Genomic DNA, 19,071 nt, shown 5'->3' on the forward strand with positions numbered 1-19,071 from the left:
TATTATTTCATATTCAGCCCATGGTGAATTTTCCCAAATTGTCCCAATCATGTCCTTTATGGCTGTTTTTTAAAACTGCAGAATCCAACCCAGATTATGTTACATTTGGTCATTATGATGTCTCTAGTCTCCTTTAGCCTAGAAAATTCCCCTCCTTTTTCCCTTTCATGGCAGTGATACTGAAGAGTTCAAGTCAGGTTTTCTTTGCTTTCATTTTGTTTTTTTCAGACTGTTCCTCAGTTTGGATTTGTTTCCCGCCCCCCCCCCCATAGTTAAGAGTTAGACTAAACAGTTTGGGCAGTAATAATTGGCAGAGGTTGCTGAGCAGAGCCTCTCTTTTTCCTTTTGGTAAAGAGAAGGGGAAGATGCCTTCATACAAGCGATTTCATTCCTTCTGGCTCCTTTGGAGCCTTTGAAGGCCCGTCCTGGAGGTCATCCAGCCACATTCTTTTTGGCCCCAGAGGTGTCTTAGGAGATCCAGTAGAGTGTGGGGCAGACCGGTTTTGAGTCTACTCATTCATTAGACATTTAGAGTGCACTTCTGATAGGTCAGGCTCTGGTTCCTTACCCCCCAAAACATGTTCCTGAAATAAGCTAGATTCCGTGTAAGCTGGCTTCAGCCCAGAAGTTGGTATGTTATGTGAATATTCTCATGTTCCTCGAGAGAAGCAGCAGCTGAAAACTTGGCTGGATATATTCAGAAGAATTAAAAGCATGGTGAGTGAGAATCTGCATTTAAAAATATGGGTAACTTCAATGTGTCAAAGGAAACAAAAGTGTCTCTCGTGCAGTTCATCTGTTTGTCTTGTTTTTTGCTGGGTACTAAGGGGTCAGGTGTCTATCCACTACAGTTTTGAAACGTGTGCATGAATAAAAGCAAAAAAGCCTTGCAGGTGGAGATATGTGTGAGGTGTAGAGGATGGGAAAGAGGGGTTGTTGCTTTAGCCTTGGAAGCAGAAACAGTCAGAAAAAGCTTCACAAAGGAGAGAGCTGCTTGAGCTGATGAACTTTTTGTCATATAGACAGGGCAGGAGAAAGGGCAGAAAAAGGGAGTGTGTGTGTGTGAGGGGAGATTTGTGCAGGGAGGGATGGGGGCAGTCGGCCAGGATATTGTGTGAGACCAGAGGGAGGTGGAGGCTTTATCTCTTACAGAGATTTTAGAAAGATGACTCTGGCTGTGGTGTGGAGGAGAGTTGGAGGTATGACAGGAGGCTGGACATCCAGTTCAGGAGCTACACCTCCCGTGCCTTTCCTTCATTGCAACGATCTGCCTTCCATTTATGATGTTGATGATAATGTTTGGAATGGTGGATTTTCTTGCTATGTTGGGAAGAGTGAAATGGCCTTAGAAGGTGGGGCTCATGTCCCACAGTCTTGCCCATTCTATCTCCTTTGCTCACTTCTTTTAAAAAAATTATTGTTATTATTATTTGTAGTGATGGGTTCTCACTGTGTTGCCCAGGCTAGTCTTAAACTCTTGGCCTCAAGTGATCCTCCTGCCTCAGCCTCCCAAATTCTTGGGATTACAGGCATGAGGCACCATGCTTGGCCCTTTCCCCTCTTCTTAATCCATGACAGCAGCTGGGGTGGCTCAGACATCCTAACTGTCTCCCTTGTCCACTGAGAGAAGATGTTCTTGTTAACCAGAAACAGATAATCGTGATGTGTCATGGAGTAATGACAGGGACTTGGAGGTGGCAGCTGGGAGCCTGAGGTTCCCTGCTGGTTCAGCCACTGGGTGGCCCAGGCATAGTGCCCTCGCCTGTGGCACCAGGGCGTTGCACGAAATCATCCTGAAGGCTGCCTTTTGGTTCTGACATTCCATGACTCAGGGTTCCAAGTAGAGTTCTTTTTCTTATTTATTTACTTATTTATTTTTAATCCTTCAGCTTCTGAGTTCAGAAATGCTGACTAAATTGGGGGAAATATCTTAAATTCTTCTCCTTTTCAAAAGTACATAACTAGAGAGTAAACATTGTATCGATTTTCCTTGTTAACTTTAATCTTGGGTACAAACATGAGGATTCGTGTTCAGAGTGGAATTATTGCCACAGAAGCCCCATTGCCATAGAGTGGGGAAAAAGACACGAGCCGAGGTTACGAAATTATCTTTGTTTGAAGTTATACCCGTCAGGGCTGATGGCCTCCGTGTATGTTTCTGTCTTCCCCTTCCCTGGCCTGCCTTCTGATCACAGGGCCCCTTGGACCTGGGAAGGGAGAGAGCAGGAGATGGAGTCACTTGGGGAAGGGATGCACATGCAGACATTTGTTGGCCACCTGTCCTTTGTCATTGATTTGGCTTCATTAAGGGATTTCCAGGCTGCTGAAATTCACACTCCGCAAGCTGTGCACCCTATCTGGGTGGAGTTCATAGGGGAGCCCTTGGGTGATTCTGGGGCAGAAGAGGGAAGTGTGGTGAGTATTTGGGGGTCAGTTACTCTGCTACTGGACAGCTCTGTGGTGGGAGAACACAGCAGCCTGACCCCAGTGAAGCCTCATTGGAAGAGCAGCCCCCAGAGAGCACAGTGATGGCTGCTGAATGACGACCTGTCCCCACGAAAAAGGCATAGGAAGTGATAGAGGTGGCATCTGAAGGCTATTTCAAGCTAAATGCTTTTCTTGGCCAGATGAGATCCTAGGACAGCCAGATTCTCAATTTTTTCAAGTCGTGGATTAAAGAAAATTAGGAAACCTCCATTGATTTGCGTAGTTGTGTTTTTAAATAATGTTTCTTCTTTGTGTGTATTATAAAAGCAAAGCAGAAAGATACTCAGAAAAAAGAGTGTTGAAATCACTCAGTTCTATCACCCAGACAGACATGTTAACGTTTTGAGTGTTTTTATGATTCTTGGATTGTATTACATGTTCAATTTTACATCTGGCTGCTTTTTTATTTAGCACAGTTACATTTTCTCCGGACATACTTTTTAAATGAAAGATAGAAAAGCATTAAAGGAGATCCACCAAGCTTTACCTCTCTAGCAGATGGGGTTTTTTCTAGTTTCCTCTGAAATTTCTGTACTTTGCTGTTCTCGTGTCTGCCTGTCTCTCTCTGGACATCTGTATTAGTCCCTTGAGTGTCGCTGTGACAGAATGAGACTGAGTAGTTTTTAAGAAAAGTACATTTATTTAACTCGCAGTTCTGCAGACTGGGAAGTTGAAGAGCACAGTGTCACATCTGGCTGGCTTCTGGTGAGGGCCATGCGCTGGGTCAAAACGTGGCAGAAAAGGGAGCGGGTGTGTGCAAGATCACGTGGGAAGCACGAGGGTCTAGGAAGCCAAGGTCGCTTCTAGAACAGCATGCTCTTGCGGTCCCTAATTCAGTCCTGAGAGAGTGAGAACTCGCTCCTGAAGGAAGGCATTAATCTCTTCGTAAGGGATCTGCTCCCATTACCTACACACATTCTGCTAGTCCCCACCTGCTAACACTGACACATTGGGGTTCAAATTGCAACACACATTTGGGAGGGGACAAACTCAAACCACAGCGGCGTCTCTTCTCCCTTCCATCATATCCAAGCCATTTGCAGGGAAGGGGGTTGCAATCCTGAAGTCGAGTCAGGGTTACAGATCTGTGAGCCTGTGTGATATTTGTGGTCCGTGATCATACAGCCTCCCAAATGTTTTCATGGGGGTGAAGGACTGCAGAAAGGAAGGACAGAATTCGTTATGTAAAGAGGGATTGTATACCAGGCCCATGGTGTTGGTCAACTCACTGGAACCCGGCGTGTTGCCTGCATGACCCAGCAGATCTGGGCTAGCTTTCCAGTTTCAAAATCCTGTGAGTCCACGTTAGGAGGAACAGGATGAGATGCTCCGGATTAAAGCTGGCTGTGTGTTGCAGCTAAGTGGGTGGATTATTAATACCTGATAACTCTTTGGGAGGCCGAGATGGGTGGATGGCTTGAACTCAGGAGTTCACGATGAGCCTGGGCAACATGATGAGACCCCGTCTCTACTAAAATAAAAAAAAATTAGCTGGGTGTGGTGGCAGGGCCTGTAGTCCCAGATACTCAGGAGGCTGAGGCAGGAGAATTGCTTGAACCCAAGAGGTGGAGGTCGCAGTGAGCTGAGATTGTGCCACTGCACTCCAGCCTGGGTGACAGAAGGTGACTCTGTCTCAAAACAAACAAAAAAACAAATACCCGATATTTGTTTTAAGTTATTTTAAGATCACTCTAGGACAGTGAAAAATGGACTTTCTCTTCTTTAAAAAGCAGCAACAGTAATGAGTTATGGGCTTCTCAGTTTCAGAATACCTTCAGTTGCTTTAAGTGACTTAAAGCAAATGATCAAGTAATCATTGGGTTACAGACATTTGGAGTTGTAGAGCCCCCTGAGTAACCACCTGGATCCACTTCGGATCAATGAGGAGTCTCTGTCTAATCTCTACCAGAGTTATCCGGGCCCCTACAAGGTTTCTGTCTTCAGTCATGGTGCCAATAACAAACGTAGGGGTAGCCACTCTGCCAGTCCTTTAGCAGCAGGTTCAGCAGGTTCAGTGCCAGCCTGCTTTGTAACTTCCACTGGTTTCTCCTGGAGCAGCCTTGAGGACCGACCTTCACAGATGGAATCACCATGGCCCCTCTTCTGTGCGGCAGCTCTGTGGACATTTGCCTGCTGATGGGCCTGCCCCCTCCTGGAGGTGGGCTCTTTCTACAGTCCTACCCTTCCTCGGTCATGGTGGGGCTTGTACACCATTCTTCTACCGAGGTCTCCCAATGCACACTGTCATTGGTGGTGGGTCCTGGTCTGTCTGGACCCCCTATGAAGTGGCACCAACAAACCCCAGTATCCATGTTTGTGGGAACACATTGATTGCCGTCTCCCCTACCCCCGCCCCTGCCGCCCCACTTGTTCGTGCCTGATGGCAGGGGGAATACAGAAAAGCCCTTCGAGGCTGTCTTCTTCACATCCCTAAATAATGGAGAGCTAGGGGAGAGATGGCAGTGGAGACTGGGACAGAGACTATTGTGTTAGCCCAGGTAAGCAAGGAAGAAAATCACTCAGAACAGTCTTGTTGACAAAGCCGGGCTCCCATTGATTCCACTGCCACTTCTCATTTCTTTGATATTGTTGCCCTTGATTTGTCATTTGTGCACAAGTCAAAACAGACTGCTCCCTGGCTGGAGATGTTCTGAATTTGCTTGACAGTGGTTGCAGCCTTTACTTTTCTTTTCAGCTTTTCCATGTAATCCCAGGGATTCCTGTCTGACTTTGTGTGCTTCCAAATGCAGGTGGTGCTTCCCACCTTTATCCTGGAGAAGCGATCTTTGCTGGAGATGTATGCAGATTTTATGGCGCACCCAGATCTACTGCTGGCCATCACCGCTGGGGCCACACCAGAGGAGAGAGTCATTTGCTTCGTGGAGTATTATCTCACAGCCTTTCACGAGGGCCGCAAGGGCGCTTTAGCCAAGAAGCCCTACAACCCCATCATAGGCGAGACATTTCACTGCTCCTGGGAAGTTCCCAAGGACAGGGTCAAGCCTAAGAGGACTGCTCCCCGCTCTCCTGCTGGCTGTCATGAACACCCAATGGCCGATGACCCTTCCAATAGCTACAAACTAAGGTTTGTGGCTGAGCAAGTGTCCCATCACCCACCCATCTCCTGCTTCTACTGTGAGTGCAAGGAGAAGAGACTGTGCGTCAACACTCATGTATGGACCAAAAGCAAGTTCATGGGCATGTCCGTGGGGGTCTCTATGATAGGGGAAGGTAAGCCATGTCGTGTGTTGGAGTTTGGCTCTTACACAGTGACATTTCTATACCTGGTAGATGATTGATAATTTTGTGTGTGGAGTTTTTTTTTTGTTGTTGTTTTTAACTTGTTTTGGAATTAGAGGGTGGGTGGTAAAAGGGATGGGTTTTGTTATTTGGGGACAAGGTCTGGTAATTTCCCAGTGGGGCCAAGGTAATGGATATCTGCCTGACAGCCGCCCACCTGGACCTTCACACCTGGACCTTCCCGTGCTGTGCATGTGCGTGCGCGTCTTACAGGTACGTTTTTCTTTCAGCTTTGCATGAATATAAGAGTTGGCCTCCAAATCTGTGAAAACACATTTTTATTCATCCTCACTGGTGTTCTGGCTCACAGACAATGAGGATAATCATGCTGCCTATTCAAAATCTGCTCATAAAAATTCCCAAGACAAATCTTTCGAATCTATGCTAGAAATTCTGAAGAAAGAACATAGTATAATCACGCCACTGGTGGATCACGCATTCTTATTTTAGCAAATAGCTGTGAATGAAGTTTATTCATTGTTTGAAGAAACCTATAATAATCCTTGTTAAATTCAAGCTTCTGTGTTACTGGTTCTTCCAACTTTTTTTTGAGTCACAAATCTCTTCAAGGCTCTAAGGCTGTGATTCTCTTCCTAGAAAAAAAGAATCGAACTCCAAATTTGTCTTTGAGTTTCAGAGAGTACATGTCTCCTTAGAAGCCCTTCCAAAACCCCATGAGATAAGAGCACCTTTCATTCCCTTAGCACATTTTTATTGAGCACCTACTGGATGCTTGACATTGCCTTAGGAGCTGTGGCTACTTGAGAAAACAAAACAGACCAAAAAAGCTGTGTTCTTATGATGCTTCTATTCTCCTTCTTTCTCATGGGGAAATGAAATAAGTAAATAAAATTGGTTGTGTGGTAAGTTGAAGAACGATAAGTGTTGTAGAGAAACATAAAGCAGGTAGGGGTCTAGGGAAGACGAGGGAGAGGGCAGTTGAACTTTCAGATGAGCTGGCCAGTGGGAAGGCCTCACTAAGGTGTTCTTTGAGCAAAGACCCAAAGTGGGCAAAGAGCGGGCAAGGCAAGCCTTATAGATCACTGGGAAAGAGTTCGTGTGCAGAAAGAACGAGGCAGAGACCTAGAGGTAAAATGTCCCTGGCATGGGGATGGAGATAGGAAGCCCATGTGACTGGAGCAGGGTGAACAGGGGCAGGTGGAGGTCAGGGTGGTGATGGTGGCCAGATTATGTAGGACCTCATGGGCTATTGCTAAGGCTCTTACAGTGAGGGAGCCAGGAAGCCACTGGCACTTTTGAGCCGGAGAGTACCAGGCTCAATCTCACAGTTCAGCAAGACTGCTCCAGCCATTTGTTGAAAACAGACCCTGACAGGGGTAGTGGTGGAAACAAGGACACTAGGGAGGAGTTTGTGAGAATAACTAAGCAGGTGATGATGGTGGCTTGGACCAGGTGGAGAATAGGACCAGGTGGAGAATAGTGGAGGAAGTACAAGTAGTGGAGTAGTAAGGATCTGGATGGGTTCTAAAGTTAGAGCCAAGAGGATTTGCCTCTGGATGGGATGTGGAGTGTGAGAGAGAGTGTTGCCAAGGTTTTGACCTGAGCACCTAGAAGGATGGACTAGCTGTTAACTGAGATGGGAAGACTGAGGGCTGGGTATTGGGCTACTTTGAAGGGAGAGTGTGGGAGCTCAAGGGCGGTTGTTAGGGTTTGGTCGTTGAAGGGAGTGCTAGAGTAGGCAATTGTGTATGCAAGCTGGAGTTTCATAGGGAGGGTCCTGGCTGAGATAAAATATTTAAGGCCTTGAGACTAATGTGACTGCTGAGTGGGCACTGATTTCTGAAGCATTAAGCAGCATGAAGAGGTCCACAAGACGAACGGCCAGCCGAGGAGACTGATGAGGGGTGGCCAGAGAAGTAGACTGAATGGAATGGGAGAAGGTGCTCCCTGCGAGGCAAGTGAAGAAACAGAAGTAGACTGAATGGAATGGGAGAAGGTGCTCCCTGTGAGGCAAGTGAAGAAGGGCTTCAAAGTGCGACAGTGATCAATTGCATCACGTGATGCCTGGTTACTTCAGTAAGATGAGAACTGAGAAGCGATCATGGATTTTGGATCATGAAGGTCACTCGTGACCTTGACAGCAGTTGTCAGTGGAGTAGCACTAGTGAAAATCTGACTAAAGTCAAGAGAGAAGGAAGGAGACGAATTGGGGACTGTAAATGTAGACAATTCTTCCTTATTTAGGGTTTGCATGCAATGGTTCTATTCAGGAAAATACCCACTCTTGGGTTCCGCTTCTCTGTTAGGTTTACACACCAAAGTCCCGTCCCCCTTGTGTAGATAAGACGGCAACTCCAGAGTGCCCACAGATGCACTCAGCATTCATGTCGGGCCTTCACCGGGGTCTTCCTTGCACACAGGTCTAGTAATCAGCCAGCTCCTGCTGCACTCCTCACACCTTCCTCTCAAGGATCAATCAGGATCAAGAAGTTCACCAATGAGACATTCATTAATTTGTGCAGGAGGCCAGGGACACACCTGTCACCAGGATGATCTTGGGCCACCCAGTTTAGGCCTTTTCCACAATTCAGATGGAGGTGGGTTGTATCTGTGGGGGAAAGATGTAAAAATACATCTATCTTTAGATAAACCTCATCAATAATGAATATTATCCCCCTCTTAGGTTATCTTCTGTGAGAGTGCAGTATTGCAACTATTTTCCAATTAGAAAAGTCCCAATTTATGACTGGGTTGTCTGGCTTTTCCTGCTGTTGACAAGGGGAGAGGGATGCCAGAAGTCGTCTCTCTTCTTAAAGAGGAGCTGTTACCAGTGATGACTGGACCATGACGTCTTGTAGCTGAAAGGGCATTTGTCCGCCATATGCTCCAGGGTTTCCAGCTGTGCTGGAGAGAATCCCAGGCTCCTTAGAGGGGCACAGGGAGTGAGTGGTGAGGCTGGTCTTCTTCCCAAGTCCACTCCAGCCTGAGCATCTCCATCCATCCTTACCTGTTTACCAGATGGACTTCCCTATACAAGTTTATTTCCAAAAGGATTCTCTTGCTTCAGAATGCTCAGCAGACCTTGGATGAGACCAGCTATCCTCATTTCACAGATGAGGAGCCTGAGAGGGGCAGCTTGCCTAGGAACCTGTCCATAATTAACAACAGTATCCATCCTGCCCTCAGCACAAGGCATTGAAGGGGGATGCAGGGCAGCTGCTGAGGTCTCCTTCAGTCAGGGGCCATTTCTCAGCTCATCTCTGACCTGTGGATGAGATACCAGAATCTGAGGAGGTTCAGGCAGCCCCCTGAGTTCACAAGCCCAGGAAGAGCAGAGGAGCAGGGTTGAGCAGCAGGCGGTGGGCCAGGGAAGGGGGACCTGGTCAAGGCAGGTTAGAGCCCTACATGGACACAGCCAGGGCTGTTGAGGCCTCTCTCTGACACTGAGAAAACTTGATTCAAGTGTGTTTCTCGGGGGGGCAGGGCTAGAGGAACAAGAGATATTTCCTCACCGGCCTCTTTTGTGACCCCAGTGACTGCTTGTTCTCCTGAACTCTGCCTTCTCCTTGGATGAAGCGACAGGGAGCTGCCACCCTGCAGTACTGTTTGGGTTAAAGCCCCCTGGCAGCTTTCAAAAAGTGTGTCTCAGCCCAGACTGGGGACTCTTGAAATTGCATGAACTGAGAGCTCTGGTTAGAATACTTGGGTAGCTCTTCCTGTTGAAAGCAGGGAGAAGATTGCCAAGGACTCCCCTGTGGGAGGAGTTGTTCACATTGATTTTTATACTTAAGTTTGTAATAAGAATGGGAGCAACATTAATCCTGGTTCTGACTTATCTGGGGCTCTGTGTTTTCGTAGGTTGCTTTAGGCTTGCCTCATGCTATGAGGTTTATATTGGTAGAAAAACCTTTTCCTTTTCTTAAAAACAAAAATTGGTATTCAGGAGACTCATCTCATTGTATTTAATTTTATTCCTTATTCTAAATTTCCCACATAATAAATATTTTGAAGATGAAATATGTTTGTTTGCTAGAGAAGGTAGAGAAGGCAGTTCACACTTTGTATTTATGTCCCGTATGCAAGATGATTCCTTGCACATTTTCTACAGATAGTATTTTAAACATGTTTACCTCCTTATCTGTAACAGTGGTGGCTCGAATAAATCTGTCATTTACCCATTCACTTATCCATTCATCCGTTTATTTGTTAAGTGATTGGCACCATCCTTAATGCCAGAGATGCAGCAGAGGCCACAGCACACAGATTCCGGGCCCCCGGGAGCTCATGCTCCAGCAGGAGGGCCAGAGAGAAGACAAGACATGTGCGTGAAGTCCTCAGTGTGATAGATGATGATTGACACTAAGACAAAGTAGGAAGGAGGAGAGAGAGTGAAGCTGGGGCAGGGAGGTTGCAGTTTTCCCTAATGTGAACCTCAACAAGATAGAGCAGCTGAGGAAGGGCCTGAAGCAGGTTTAAGAAGGGGTCTTCTAGGCAAAAAAGAACAGCAAGTAGTAAGGCCCCAAGTTGCGAGCAAGTGGCTGGGGTGTTTTGAGGACAGCCAGGGGCCACTGTGTCTGCAGCAGAGTGAGTGGGTGGCCGGGAAGAGAAGAAATAAGGCCAGAGAGGAGAGGCCACATTTTGGGATCGATTTTGGGGACCTGGAAGGACTTTGCCGTTTGCTGTGAGATGGCAGTTGCTGGAGGGTAGACATGATTTTAGCAGCATCCGTGTTGGCTGAGTGAAGAATAGGCTGAAGGCGGAAGTGGAGAGGGCCCAATGCAAAGATAGAAGCAGAGAGGGAAGTTGTTTCTTTTTTCTCTTCTTCCCCCACGCCCCCTCCCACACACACACGTGCACACATGCACACACACACACACGCACATACACACACACAGTTTGAATCTGTGATTAGTCAGAGTAAGTGCTTGGTGAATAGAATGCCTTTTGTCTGGGGATTTCCCTGCACTTGCTGCTTGTCAAGGCATGGTCAAGCCAGATTCTTAAATTGAAGTAGCGGGTCAATGCCTCAGTCTGTGAGCCCCTAATTCTTGCCGTTAGACAAATATGTGGACATTTTTGAAAAGGTAGATTTGCAAATCCATTGTTAGTGATTTAGGGAATTCTTTACAGAAACGCAGTCTCTCCCTTCAGGATCCTTCCTTCCCTACCAAATAGTAGTCACTGTTCCCCTGTCTCCGACCACCAGCAGTGGGCTCCAAAAAGGAGGTGGGTGTGCAGTGGTGTCACATGTGTGATTGTGTTTTAAAGCTGGTTATTCTCCCTTCCCCACACAATGTGTTCATCTTTCCCTTCTTCCCTCTACACAGCGTGTTCATCATCTTCGTCTTCCCTCTGCTTCCCTGCACCCTCGTCCTTTCTGTCTCCCTCTGGTGTCTCGAGCCCTTTCATTTAAACCGCACCATCAACAGGTCACCCCTCAGCCCAGCACAGCATGTGGCCTCCTTTCATTGCCTCTGCAACTGAACTTGAGAGAGTGATGAGGTCCTTTTAGCCCTCTGTCCCCTGAACTAACCGACATCTTTACTCTGTCTTACTGTTGGCCGTTGTTGAATGTCTGTGTCTCCACAGGGTAGGCCTGTGAGGTCTCAAGATCGTAGCTCCTCCGTTACTCATAGGCAGCAGGCAGGGACTGGAGCCCTTGATTCACTTTACCCAGCCCAGGACCACAGTGTCGTGGGTGAGAAGCCGTGGAACACCCTCCCTGAGGCCCTCAGATGCAGCCTGCAGATGAAGCAGAATTAGAATTTGCTGCTTTTTTTCTAACTGCTTGAAAATTCCACTCAGAACTTCTCAATAGCATGCTGAGTTCAGAAAGAAGATTCTGGAGAGAGACTGTGAAAGGCCTCTCCTGGACATGGCTCTTCCTGGCCACTGACCTGATGTTCTCCTGCTGTGGGTGGGCCTGAGCAGGGCTGGGGGACCCTTGGCTCGTTCTGGTGAGACCTTGAGTTTGCCTAAGTCCTTCCAGTAGCCATATCCCCTTATCTTTTGTATGAATTAAAATGTGTCCTCTGTAACACAGGATCTGATTTTTCACACAAACGATTTCTGAGAATCTCCAAACTCTGAAGCAGAAGGTTCTGGCTGCCACACTCAGAGCTCCTTTGATTGGGGGAAGGCAGGAGGTCAGATAGTTTCCCTTCCCTTGCATATTTCCTGCACATTCCATGAATTTGTTGATTGGGTGTAAATAATGCTTTTTCCATCTCCTCATTATAAAAATGAGATCTTACATGGGTCCACTTGAAATTGTGAATGTAACTATGTGGGCTTATCTCTTAAATCATGGCCTTTAGGCTGTGGCATATTTGACTGTAATGAAATGCTATTATGAAGTGCTTCATTATGCCCTGAATTCACTCAGGTTGACCCCAGAGACTGCACCGCTTTCTCCCATCCTCTCGTTTCTATTGCTCTGACAGTGAGAGCTGACACCATTCAGTCAACCTAAGACTTCTGTCCATGGTGTGGGATGCTCACCCCTCCCAACCCTGCACCACTGTGGAGCTGAGGGGCGTTCAACTGCTCTTTGCAGCCCACTTCCCTCAAAATGCCTGAATCAATGCCTAGTAAATGGTACAGACTCCTAATTGAGTCTGTGGGGAAAGACAGTTCTAATGAGAGGAAGCGACATGATTGCCACTGGGCTCGTGAGTGCCGATGCTGCCGGGTCTGCAAACACACTTCCCAGAGTTCCTTCTGTGACTCTTCTTTCCAGAATCCATGTCCCAGATGAATATTTTGGTTCCTCAGATTGAGATTGGGCACAAAATTATTTTAAGTTTATCAGTTTGAAAATCTTAATGCTTTGCTTTTATGTTTATTGGTGAATCAATTTGTGGAATTTCAAATGAAGATTTCCCAGCCTGAGGACTAACCATGCATGGAAGGATTGATTATTTGATGTTTTTTTTTAAGCTTTTCTTAGCTGTTAGGCCAAATGAAGAAGTAACTTATATTTGTGATCCCATTTGTAAGTCTAATTTTAATATAGTCTTTTATTCATGTTAAGGAGAGATTTTTTTAAAAAATGTAACCCTGCAAAAAAGGAGTATTAAGAAGGCATAATTGCAGGTGATTTAATGAATGAACACACATTTATGGATTTTCAGAAAAAAAGCCAAAGGCATGTGGTCTAGCCAGTGCCTTCTAATCAGTTTAGCTCTGAGGCTCACTGACCTCCCCCAGGACTTGGGGGAAAATGTACCTTGATTTGGAAGAGATTTTTCTGAAGACAAATGGGAGGAGGATGCTATCTCTTATGCAAAGTGCTATATTAGAGAAAGTCTGCCCTGCCCTGTGTCTTTTCCATCCCTCACAGGCATAGCCCATTGGAAGACGTTGTAGTTTCCTCTTTATTGCCAGGTGGCGATACCCACAGAGAGGGCCGCTTTAAAGAATGAGGAGTAATTAAGACATAAAACCTTCAGGATTTTGGCAGTGTGCCATACTGCAGTGCCGTTAGCTGAGTTTAGAATCGCCTTCTCCGTCTTTACCACAGCCGTGGGAGGTACAGATACCACTGTCTCTGCGTCACAGATGAGGAAACTGAGGCACAGAGAAGTTAAGATTGCCAGGCTGGTGAGTGATGGAGGACTTGGAATGATCCTCTAAGATTTCACCCAGGTCTTAAAAAAGCTGTGGCATATTCTCCATGAAAAAACATGGTGAAGAAGATCTCAGCTGTACAATCCTACCTTACTACAAAGTTTATATTTATGAATGAGACTAGGAATACCAGCCAGCCGAGTTTGTGGCTGTTGTGTGTTCCCAGTCTGTAGAGGTTTCCTGCTAGACGTGCAAGCGGTGGGAGTCCCCCAGGTATCCCAGTTAAGGACATGAAGGGTGAACCACAAAATAGGAAGGCCGTAGACATCAGGGGGGAGGTTATGATGCCAGGGAGACATACTGCTGGCCTGGAAGGATTTTACTACCGAGTAGAGATGCTCCTTGGCTTATGACGGGGTTATGTCCCAATAAGCCCATCCGAAGGCGAAAATATCCTAAGTTGAAACTACATTTAATATACCTAGCCTAGCAACATCCTCGCTTAACCCAGCCTACCTGAAACGTGCTCAGAACCCTTACATGAGCCTGCCATTGGGCAGAATCATCTGGCAGCACAGCACACTGGAGAGGATGGGTTGTGTCCTAGTCCATTTGCATTGCTATAAAGGAATACCTGAGAGAAAAGAGGTTCATTTGACTCACAGTTCAGCAGGCTGTACAAAAAGCATGGCACTAGCATCTGCTTCTGACGAGGGCCTCAGGCTACATCCACTCGTGGTGGATGAGGAAGGGGAACCCCTGAGTGGGGGTCACATGGCAAGAGCAGAAGCAAGGTGGGGGAGGTGCCAGGCTCTTTTCCATTTATTTATTTATTTATTTATTTATTTATTTATTTGAGACAGGGTCTCACTCTGTTGTCCAGGCTGAAGTGCAGTGACATGACCACGGCTCACTGCAGCCTCGACTTCCCGGGCTAAGTGATCCTCCTATCTTAACTTCCCAAGTAGCTGGGACTACAGGTGCTCACCACCATGCCCAGCTAATTTAAAAAAAAATTTTTTTTATAGAAACAAGGTTTCATCATGTTGCCAAGGCTGGTCTCAAACTCCTAGGCTCAAGCCGTCTTCCTACCTCCACCTCCCAAAGTGCTGGGATTGCAGGAGTGAGCCACTGCACAGGCCTAGCCTCTCTTTGACAACTAGCTCTCAGGGGAGCTCCTGCAAGAACTACTAATGCGAGCACTCACTCATTACTGCTAGGCTGGCCATAAGTCATTAATGAGAGCTCCCTCCCCATGACCAAAACACCTCTCACTAGGCCCCACCTCCAACATTGGGGATCGAATTTCAACATGAGGTTTGGAGGGGGTCAAATATCCAAACTATATAGGAGGTTGTTTATACTCACTTTGGGAGGCAGAGGCAGGAGGATCACTTGAGCCCAAGAGTTCAAGACCAGCTTGGGCAACATAAGGAGACCTCATCTCTACAAATAATTTTTTTTTTTAATTAGTCAGGCATGGTGGCGCATGCTTGTAGTCCCAGCTACTCAGGAGGATTGCTTGAGTCCAGGAGGTCAAGGCTGCAGTGAGCCATGATTGCGCCATTGCACTTCAGCCTGAGTGACTGAGTGGGACCCTGTCTCCAAAAAAGAAAAAGAGCCTCACTGCTGCTGCCTGGCATTACACCAGAGGGTCATCCCACATATCACTAGCCTGGGAAAAGACCACAATTCAAAGCACAGTTTCTATTGAACACTTCCTGCTTTGGCACCATTGTAAGGTCAAAACATTGCAAGTTGAACCATAGCTAAGTTGGGGGCTGTCTTAGTCCATTAGTGCTGTGGGGAGGGTGGCGGTGGACCCTCTCCTCTGGGGCCTTGAAGGCATGGTGAATGGTAGCCTTCTCTACAGGGTCCAGGGGACTCTCTCAGCTGCCACCGTTTCCAAGTCTGTGAGGATACAGCTGGCACCCAAGGAACCAGGGTCTTGGGAGATAAAACTGAGTAGAGAGAGGGATATTTGAGGTGACCTCTCTCTCTTCCACTTTCCCTGGCTGTTGGTCAAGAAGAACCAAGTATTGATCTGTGTTTGACATTGGCTGCAATTTTCCACCTGCTTTAGGCTGTCTTCTCAACCCCATTCAAAGAAGTCAGATACAACTGTAGCCTTTGAACAAAACACAGTGTCAGACTTGGCCATTCTCCTCCAGGGGTACTGATCAGAAACTATCAGGCTTGAAACACCAATGTCTAATTCTCCTCAGAATACAACACTCCTCCCTTAACTGCTTGGATAGGACAGGGCCTCCAGGGTCATCTTGGATGCTCTTCTCTCTAAAATGCAGAAGGAAGAATGAGTAACAGTGAGAGCAAGAGGTGGTCTGGGCTTTACTTTTAGCAAGATCAGTTTAGTCAAGAGAGCTCCAGCAAGCTGGAGCAGAGAAGAGGGGAGAAGGCCCGTCTGTTCTGATATGCAGTGTATTTGGTGTAGTGGACTTATGCTATTTGTGGATTTGCATTAAATGTATTCAATTATGTTCCCAGCCACAGAGATAGGATGTAAATGCTGCTGTGATATCTGCCCTCCAGTCCAGCCCACGTGATCTGCTTCTCCTGGGTGCCTGCCTGTGTCCATGTGTCTGAGGATCCCTCACACTGGGAGGGATCGAGGCTCCTAAACACGTACTATAGCATGTCAACTTGGGTTTGTAGAACCAGCCAAGTATTTCATGGATTGGGAAAACTGACTTTAATGGACTTAACTGAGAGCTGAGAGTCATGTTGCTGGTTCGGACAAGCCTACTGTGTCCTAAATACCGTAGTGCATGGGCAATTAGAGGAATTCTCCAGGGTAAATTGAACTATAGTCGAACACATCTTAGTATTGGCTTTAGAAACTAAGAGCAATCATGACTCCTTTGTACAAATTAACCCCATCTCTCCTCAGACTCCCCTGGCAAGCTCATCTGTACTAAAAGAAACTTGCCCTCCCTCCCCATCCCCCTCCTCCTCTCTCTCCCTATCCTCCTGGTGTTCTGGTTCTCTCTCTCTCTCTCTCTCTCTCTCTCTCTCTCTCTCCTTCCCTGCCTCCCCTAGGCAAATTCGAGCTCTAAGTGATTTAGATGCATATTTAGCCTAAGAGGGAAGTACCAAACGGCTGAATTACTTAACCTCTCCTAAAAGTTTGTTTCCTCATTCTTATTAAAACGATAATCATTGCCAAACAGGGCCGTTGTGAGCTGAAGAAGATAGTTCATATGGAGCTCCCAGGAATGTCTGGCAGCTGGAAAGTGCTCTCATGTGGGAGCCATTGACCCCACTCTTCACTCGTTCCAGTGGAGGACTGGAAGCCCAGGAAGGTGCCGTCACTAACCACCCCTGGTCCTCTACCCTCTTAAGGCTCAGAGTGCTTTTGACAAGGCTCAGAGCAGCCCTAGAGCGAGGCCTGGGGTGAGCTGGAGTGGAGCTGAGAATGTGCATCTCTAGGGAGCCAAGTGCCAGAGTGCTGGATGGGAGACTGAGAGGTGCCTTGTGGAGACGTGATCTTAAGAGAGCTGTAGTGCTGGGTCTCAGAGCCTCTGCCAGTCTGTATAGGGCCTCTGTATACAACTCTACAGCAGTCCTGGGAGCTTCTATACTTTGGGGGTGGTCTTTGAGGACTTGATGAAAACTGTGGCCGTTCCCTTCCCTAGAAAAATGAACAAACCCACCTAATTCTTCATCGCTTCAAGAGGAATAAGGCCTTTCCCACTTTGGGTTGTAGGTTGGAGAACCCCTCCTGTGGAGGTGAGTGGGCAGTAAGTGTTAGATTCCCACGCTTGGCAGGTGTCTTTCCTGAGGTTGCTGACAGCAGCTGTACAGCCTGATTTCTCTATTTTTGTGAGAACCATTGAGGTTGTCTCTGTAGCTCTTGGGATAAAGGCAGAACTCTTCCTAGAAGTTTAAAAGACAAGGTCTGGCCCCTGCCGACTTGGTCATCCTCCAAACCTATACATACCATCTCTCTTCTGCATGTGGGCCCTCTTCCCAGCCTCTTCACACTTACCAGGCTCCTTCCTACCCCAGGGCCTTTGCACATGCTTTTCCCCCTGCCCAGAACACTCTTCCTTCCCCTGTTCTTTTTCTTAGGGAAACCTTCCCTTACCAGGTGAGTCTCTCCTCTTGGAGGCCTCCATTGTGCTGGCCACCTTGCCCTCCCACCTTTATCACTGTTATAATTTTGTGTTCCTCTGGTGACTAATGACCACCTTTCTGTTCTGCTCTCTGAGGGCAGAAAGTGGGTCTATCTTATTCACGGCTGTATTCTCAGTGCCTTTCACACAGTAGAGCCCATGGCGAACGAGCAGCTCACCTCTGCAGAGGTGGGAGATGTGACATCTGTGCAAGAGGCTCTGTGGTTTCCCGTCTTCATTTCTTCTGATCCCCCGTGCCCTCTTGGTGTTTTTGCATGGCTAACTCTCCCTCCTCTCTCCCTGGAGGTGTGTTGAGGCTCCTGGAACACGGGGAGGAGTACGTATTCACCCTGCCTAGTGCCTACGCCCGGTCCATTCTCACCATCCCATGGGTGGAGCTCGGAGGAAAAGTCAGCATCAACTGTGCCAAGACTGGGTACTCAGCGACGGTGATATTCCACACGAAGCCTTTCTATGGAGGGAAAGTCCACAGGTAGGATCTGGCTGGAGAGGCTCTGGCTTTGTCTTAACATGATGCCCTGAGTTTCCTTTCACTATTAGAAGACTGAGTTTCAGTAATGGGATGAGTTGAAAATCAAGATAAAATTGTTAAGATCTGTTCCAAAAGAGATGCCTTTTCCCTACCTTACATGGCAGTTTTTTGGAGTCCTCCCCACTCTAAACTTAAGGTTAAATCTTTGGTGACGCATTTGCAGAGCAGATGCCAGAGAATAAAAGCACTTCTGTTGGAATAAACTCTCCCTTCTGAAGCCACAGTTTGTTGCTTTGCTGTAAAGTGATTGAATCTTTGAACCCAGACATAGCCAGACAGTTCCCCATTTCCATTAGTTGGCCACACTGTCCTCAATTCTGTGTCATGCATCCATGAGGTCAGGATCCTTTCTTTCTTTTGAAAAACTTGGGAAGCCCAAGTCTAAGTCATTGAAGGAGAGGTCTGCTGTTTGAGGAAGCACACAATTGTTTTCATTGCTGCAGCTATAAAAAAATTCCTCTTTCAGCACAGCTCTACTGCATAAGCAAGATATACTATACAAACAAGCTTCCATCTTTGCCCATTTTCTTGGAAAGCATTATTCTGCATGGCATTAGTGTGAGTGTGTCAGAGTGTCACAGGGGCATGTGGACACCCTTTGGGGGCACCTGGAACCAGCACACACCAGCTCGTGAGAACTGATTTGTGTGTATTTCACGTTCAGTGCTATCATATTGGTGTTGAAATCAGCCATGATAGGCATCACAGAAATTGGCAAATGGTACAAATCAGGTGTTTTCCCTTTTGGAGATCCAGTTGCTAAATATTTCCCAGCATGCCACTAACACCTTTCCACTGTGTGCAACCCAGAAGATGCCTCATACCTGCCTGTGAGCCTCGGCCTTGCTGACTGTTTTTAGGCTCAAGGAGAAAGCCTCCCAGTCTGTTTGGAAACTCTAAATTCGGCCTGAGCTGGGCCTTAAGGAAAAGGGGAGTTTAGACCCTACACGTGGCTGCTTTGGGGCAGGTATCCCCGTTTCTGCGGTGTTCCTTCAACTGCGCAGAAAGCTCAGTGGTGGAGAGGGAGCTGGGAGTCTGCTTTCACTTGGAATTCCCACAGGCAAGGCA

The 19,071-nt window shown here is 47.1% G+C and overlaps 1 protein-coding gene across 4 annotated transcripts in view; it reads left to right on the forward strand.

Annotated features, from left to right (window-relative positions):
- Window positions 1-19,071, forward strand: part of OSBPL10 (oxysterol binding protein like 10) — a 326,237-nt gene that overhangs the window by 299,824 nt on the left and 7,342 nt on the right. For all 4 annotated transcript variants that reach the window (XM_015132398.3, XM_015132400.3, XM_015132397.3 and 1 more), the window contains 2 exons: window positions 5,238-5,718; window positions 17,757-17,943. In XM_015132398.3, the coding sequence (XP_014987884.3) occupies window positions 5,238-5,718; window positions 17,757-17,943 (668 nt within the window). The remainder of the gene's footprint in view (window positions 1-5,237; window positions 5,719-17,756; window positions 17,944-19,071) is intronic.

Source organism: Macaca mulatta, chromosome 2 (genome assembly GCF_049350105.2).
Source record: "Macaca mulatta isolate MMU2019108-1 chromosome 2, T2T-MMU8v2.0, whole genome shotgun sequence".
NCBI classification, from domain to species: Eukaryota; Metazoa; Chordata; class Mammalia; order Primates; family Cercopithecidae; genus Macaca; species Macaca mulatta.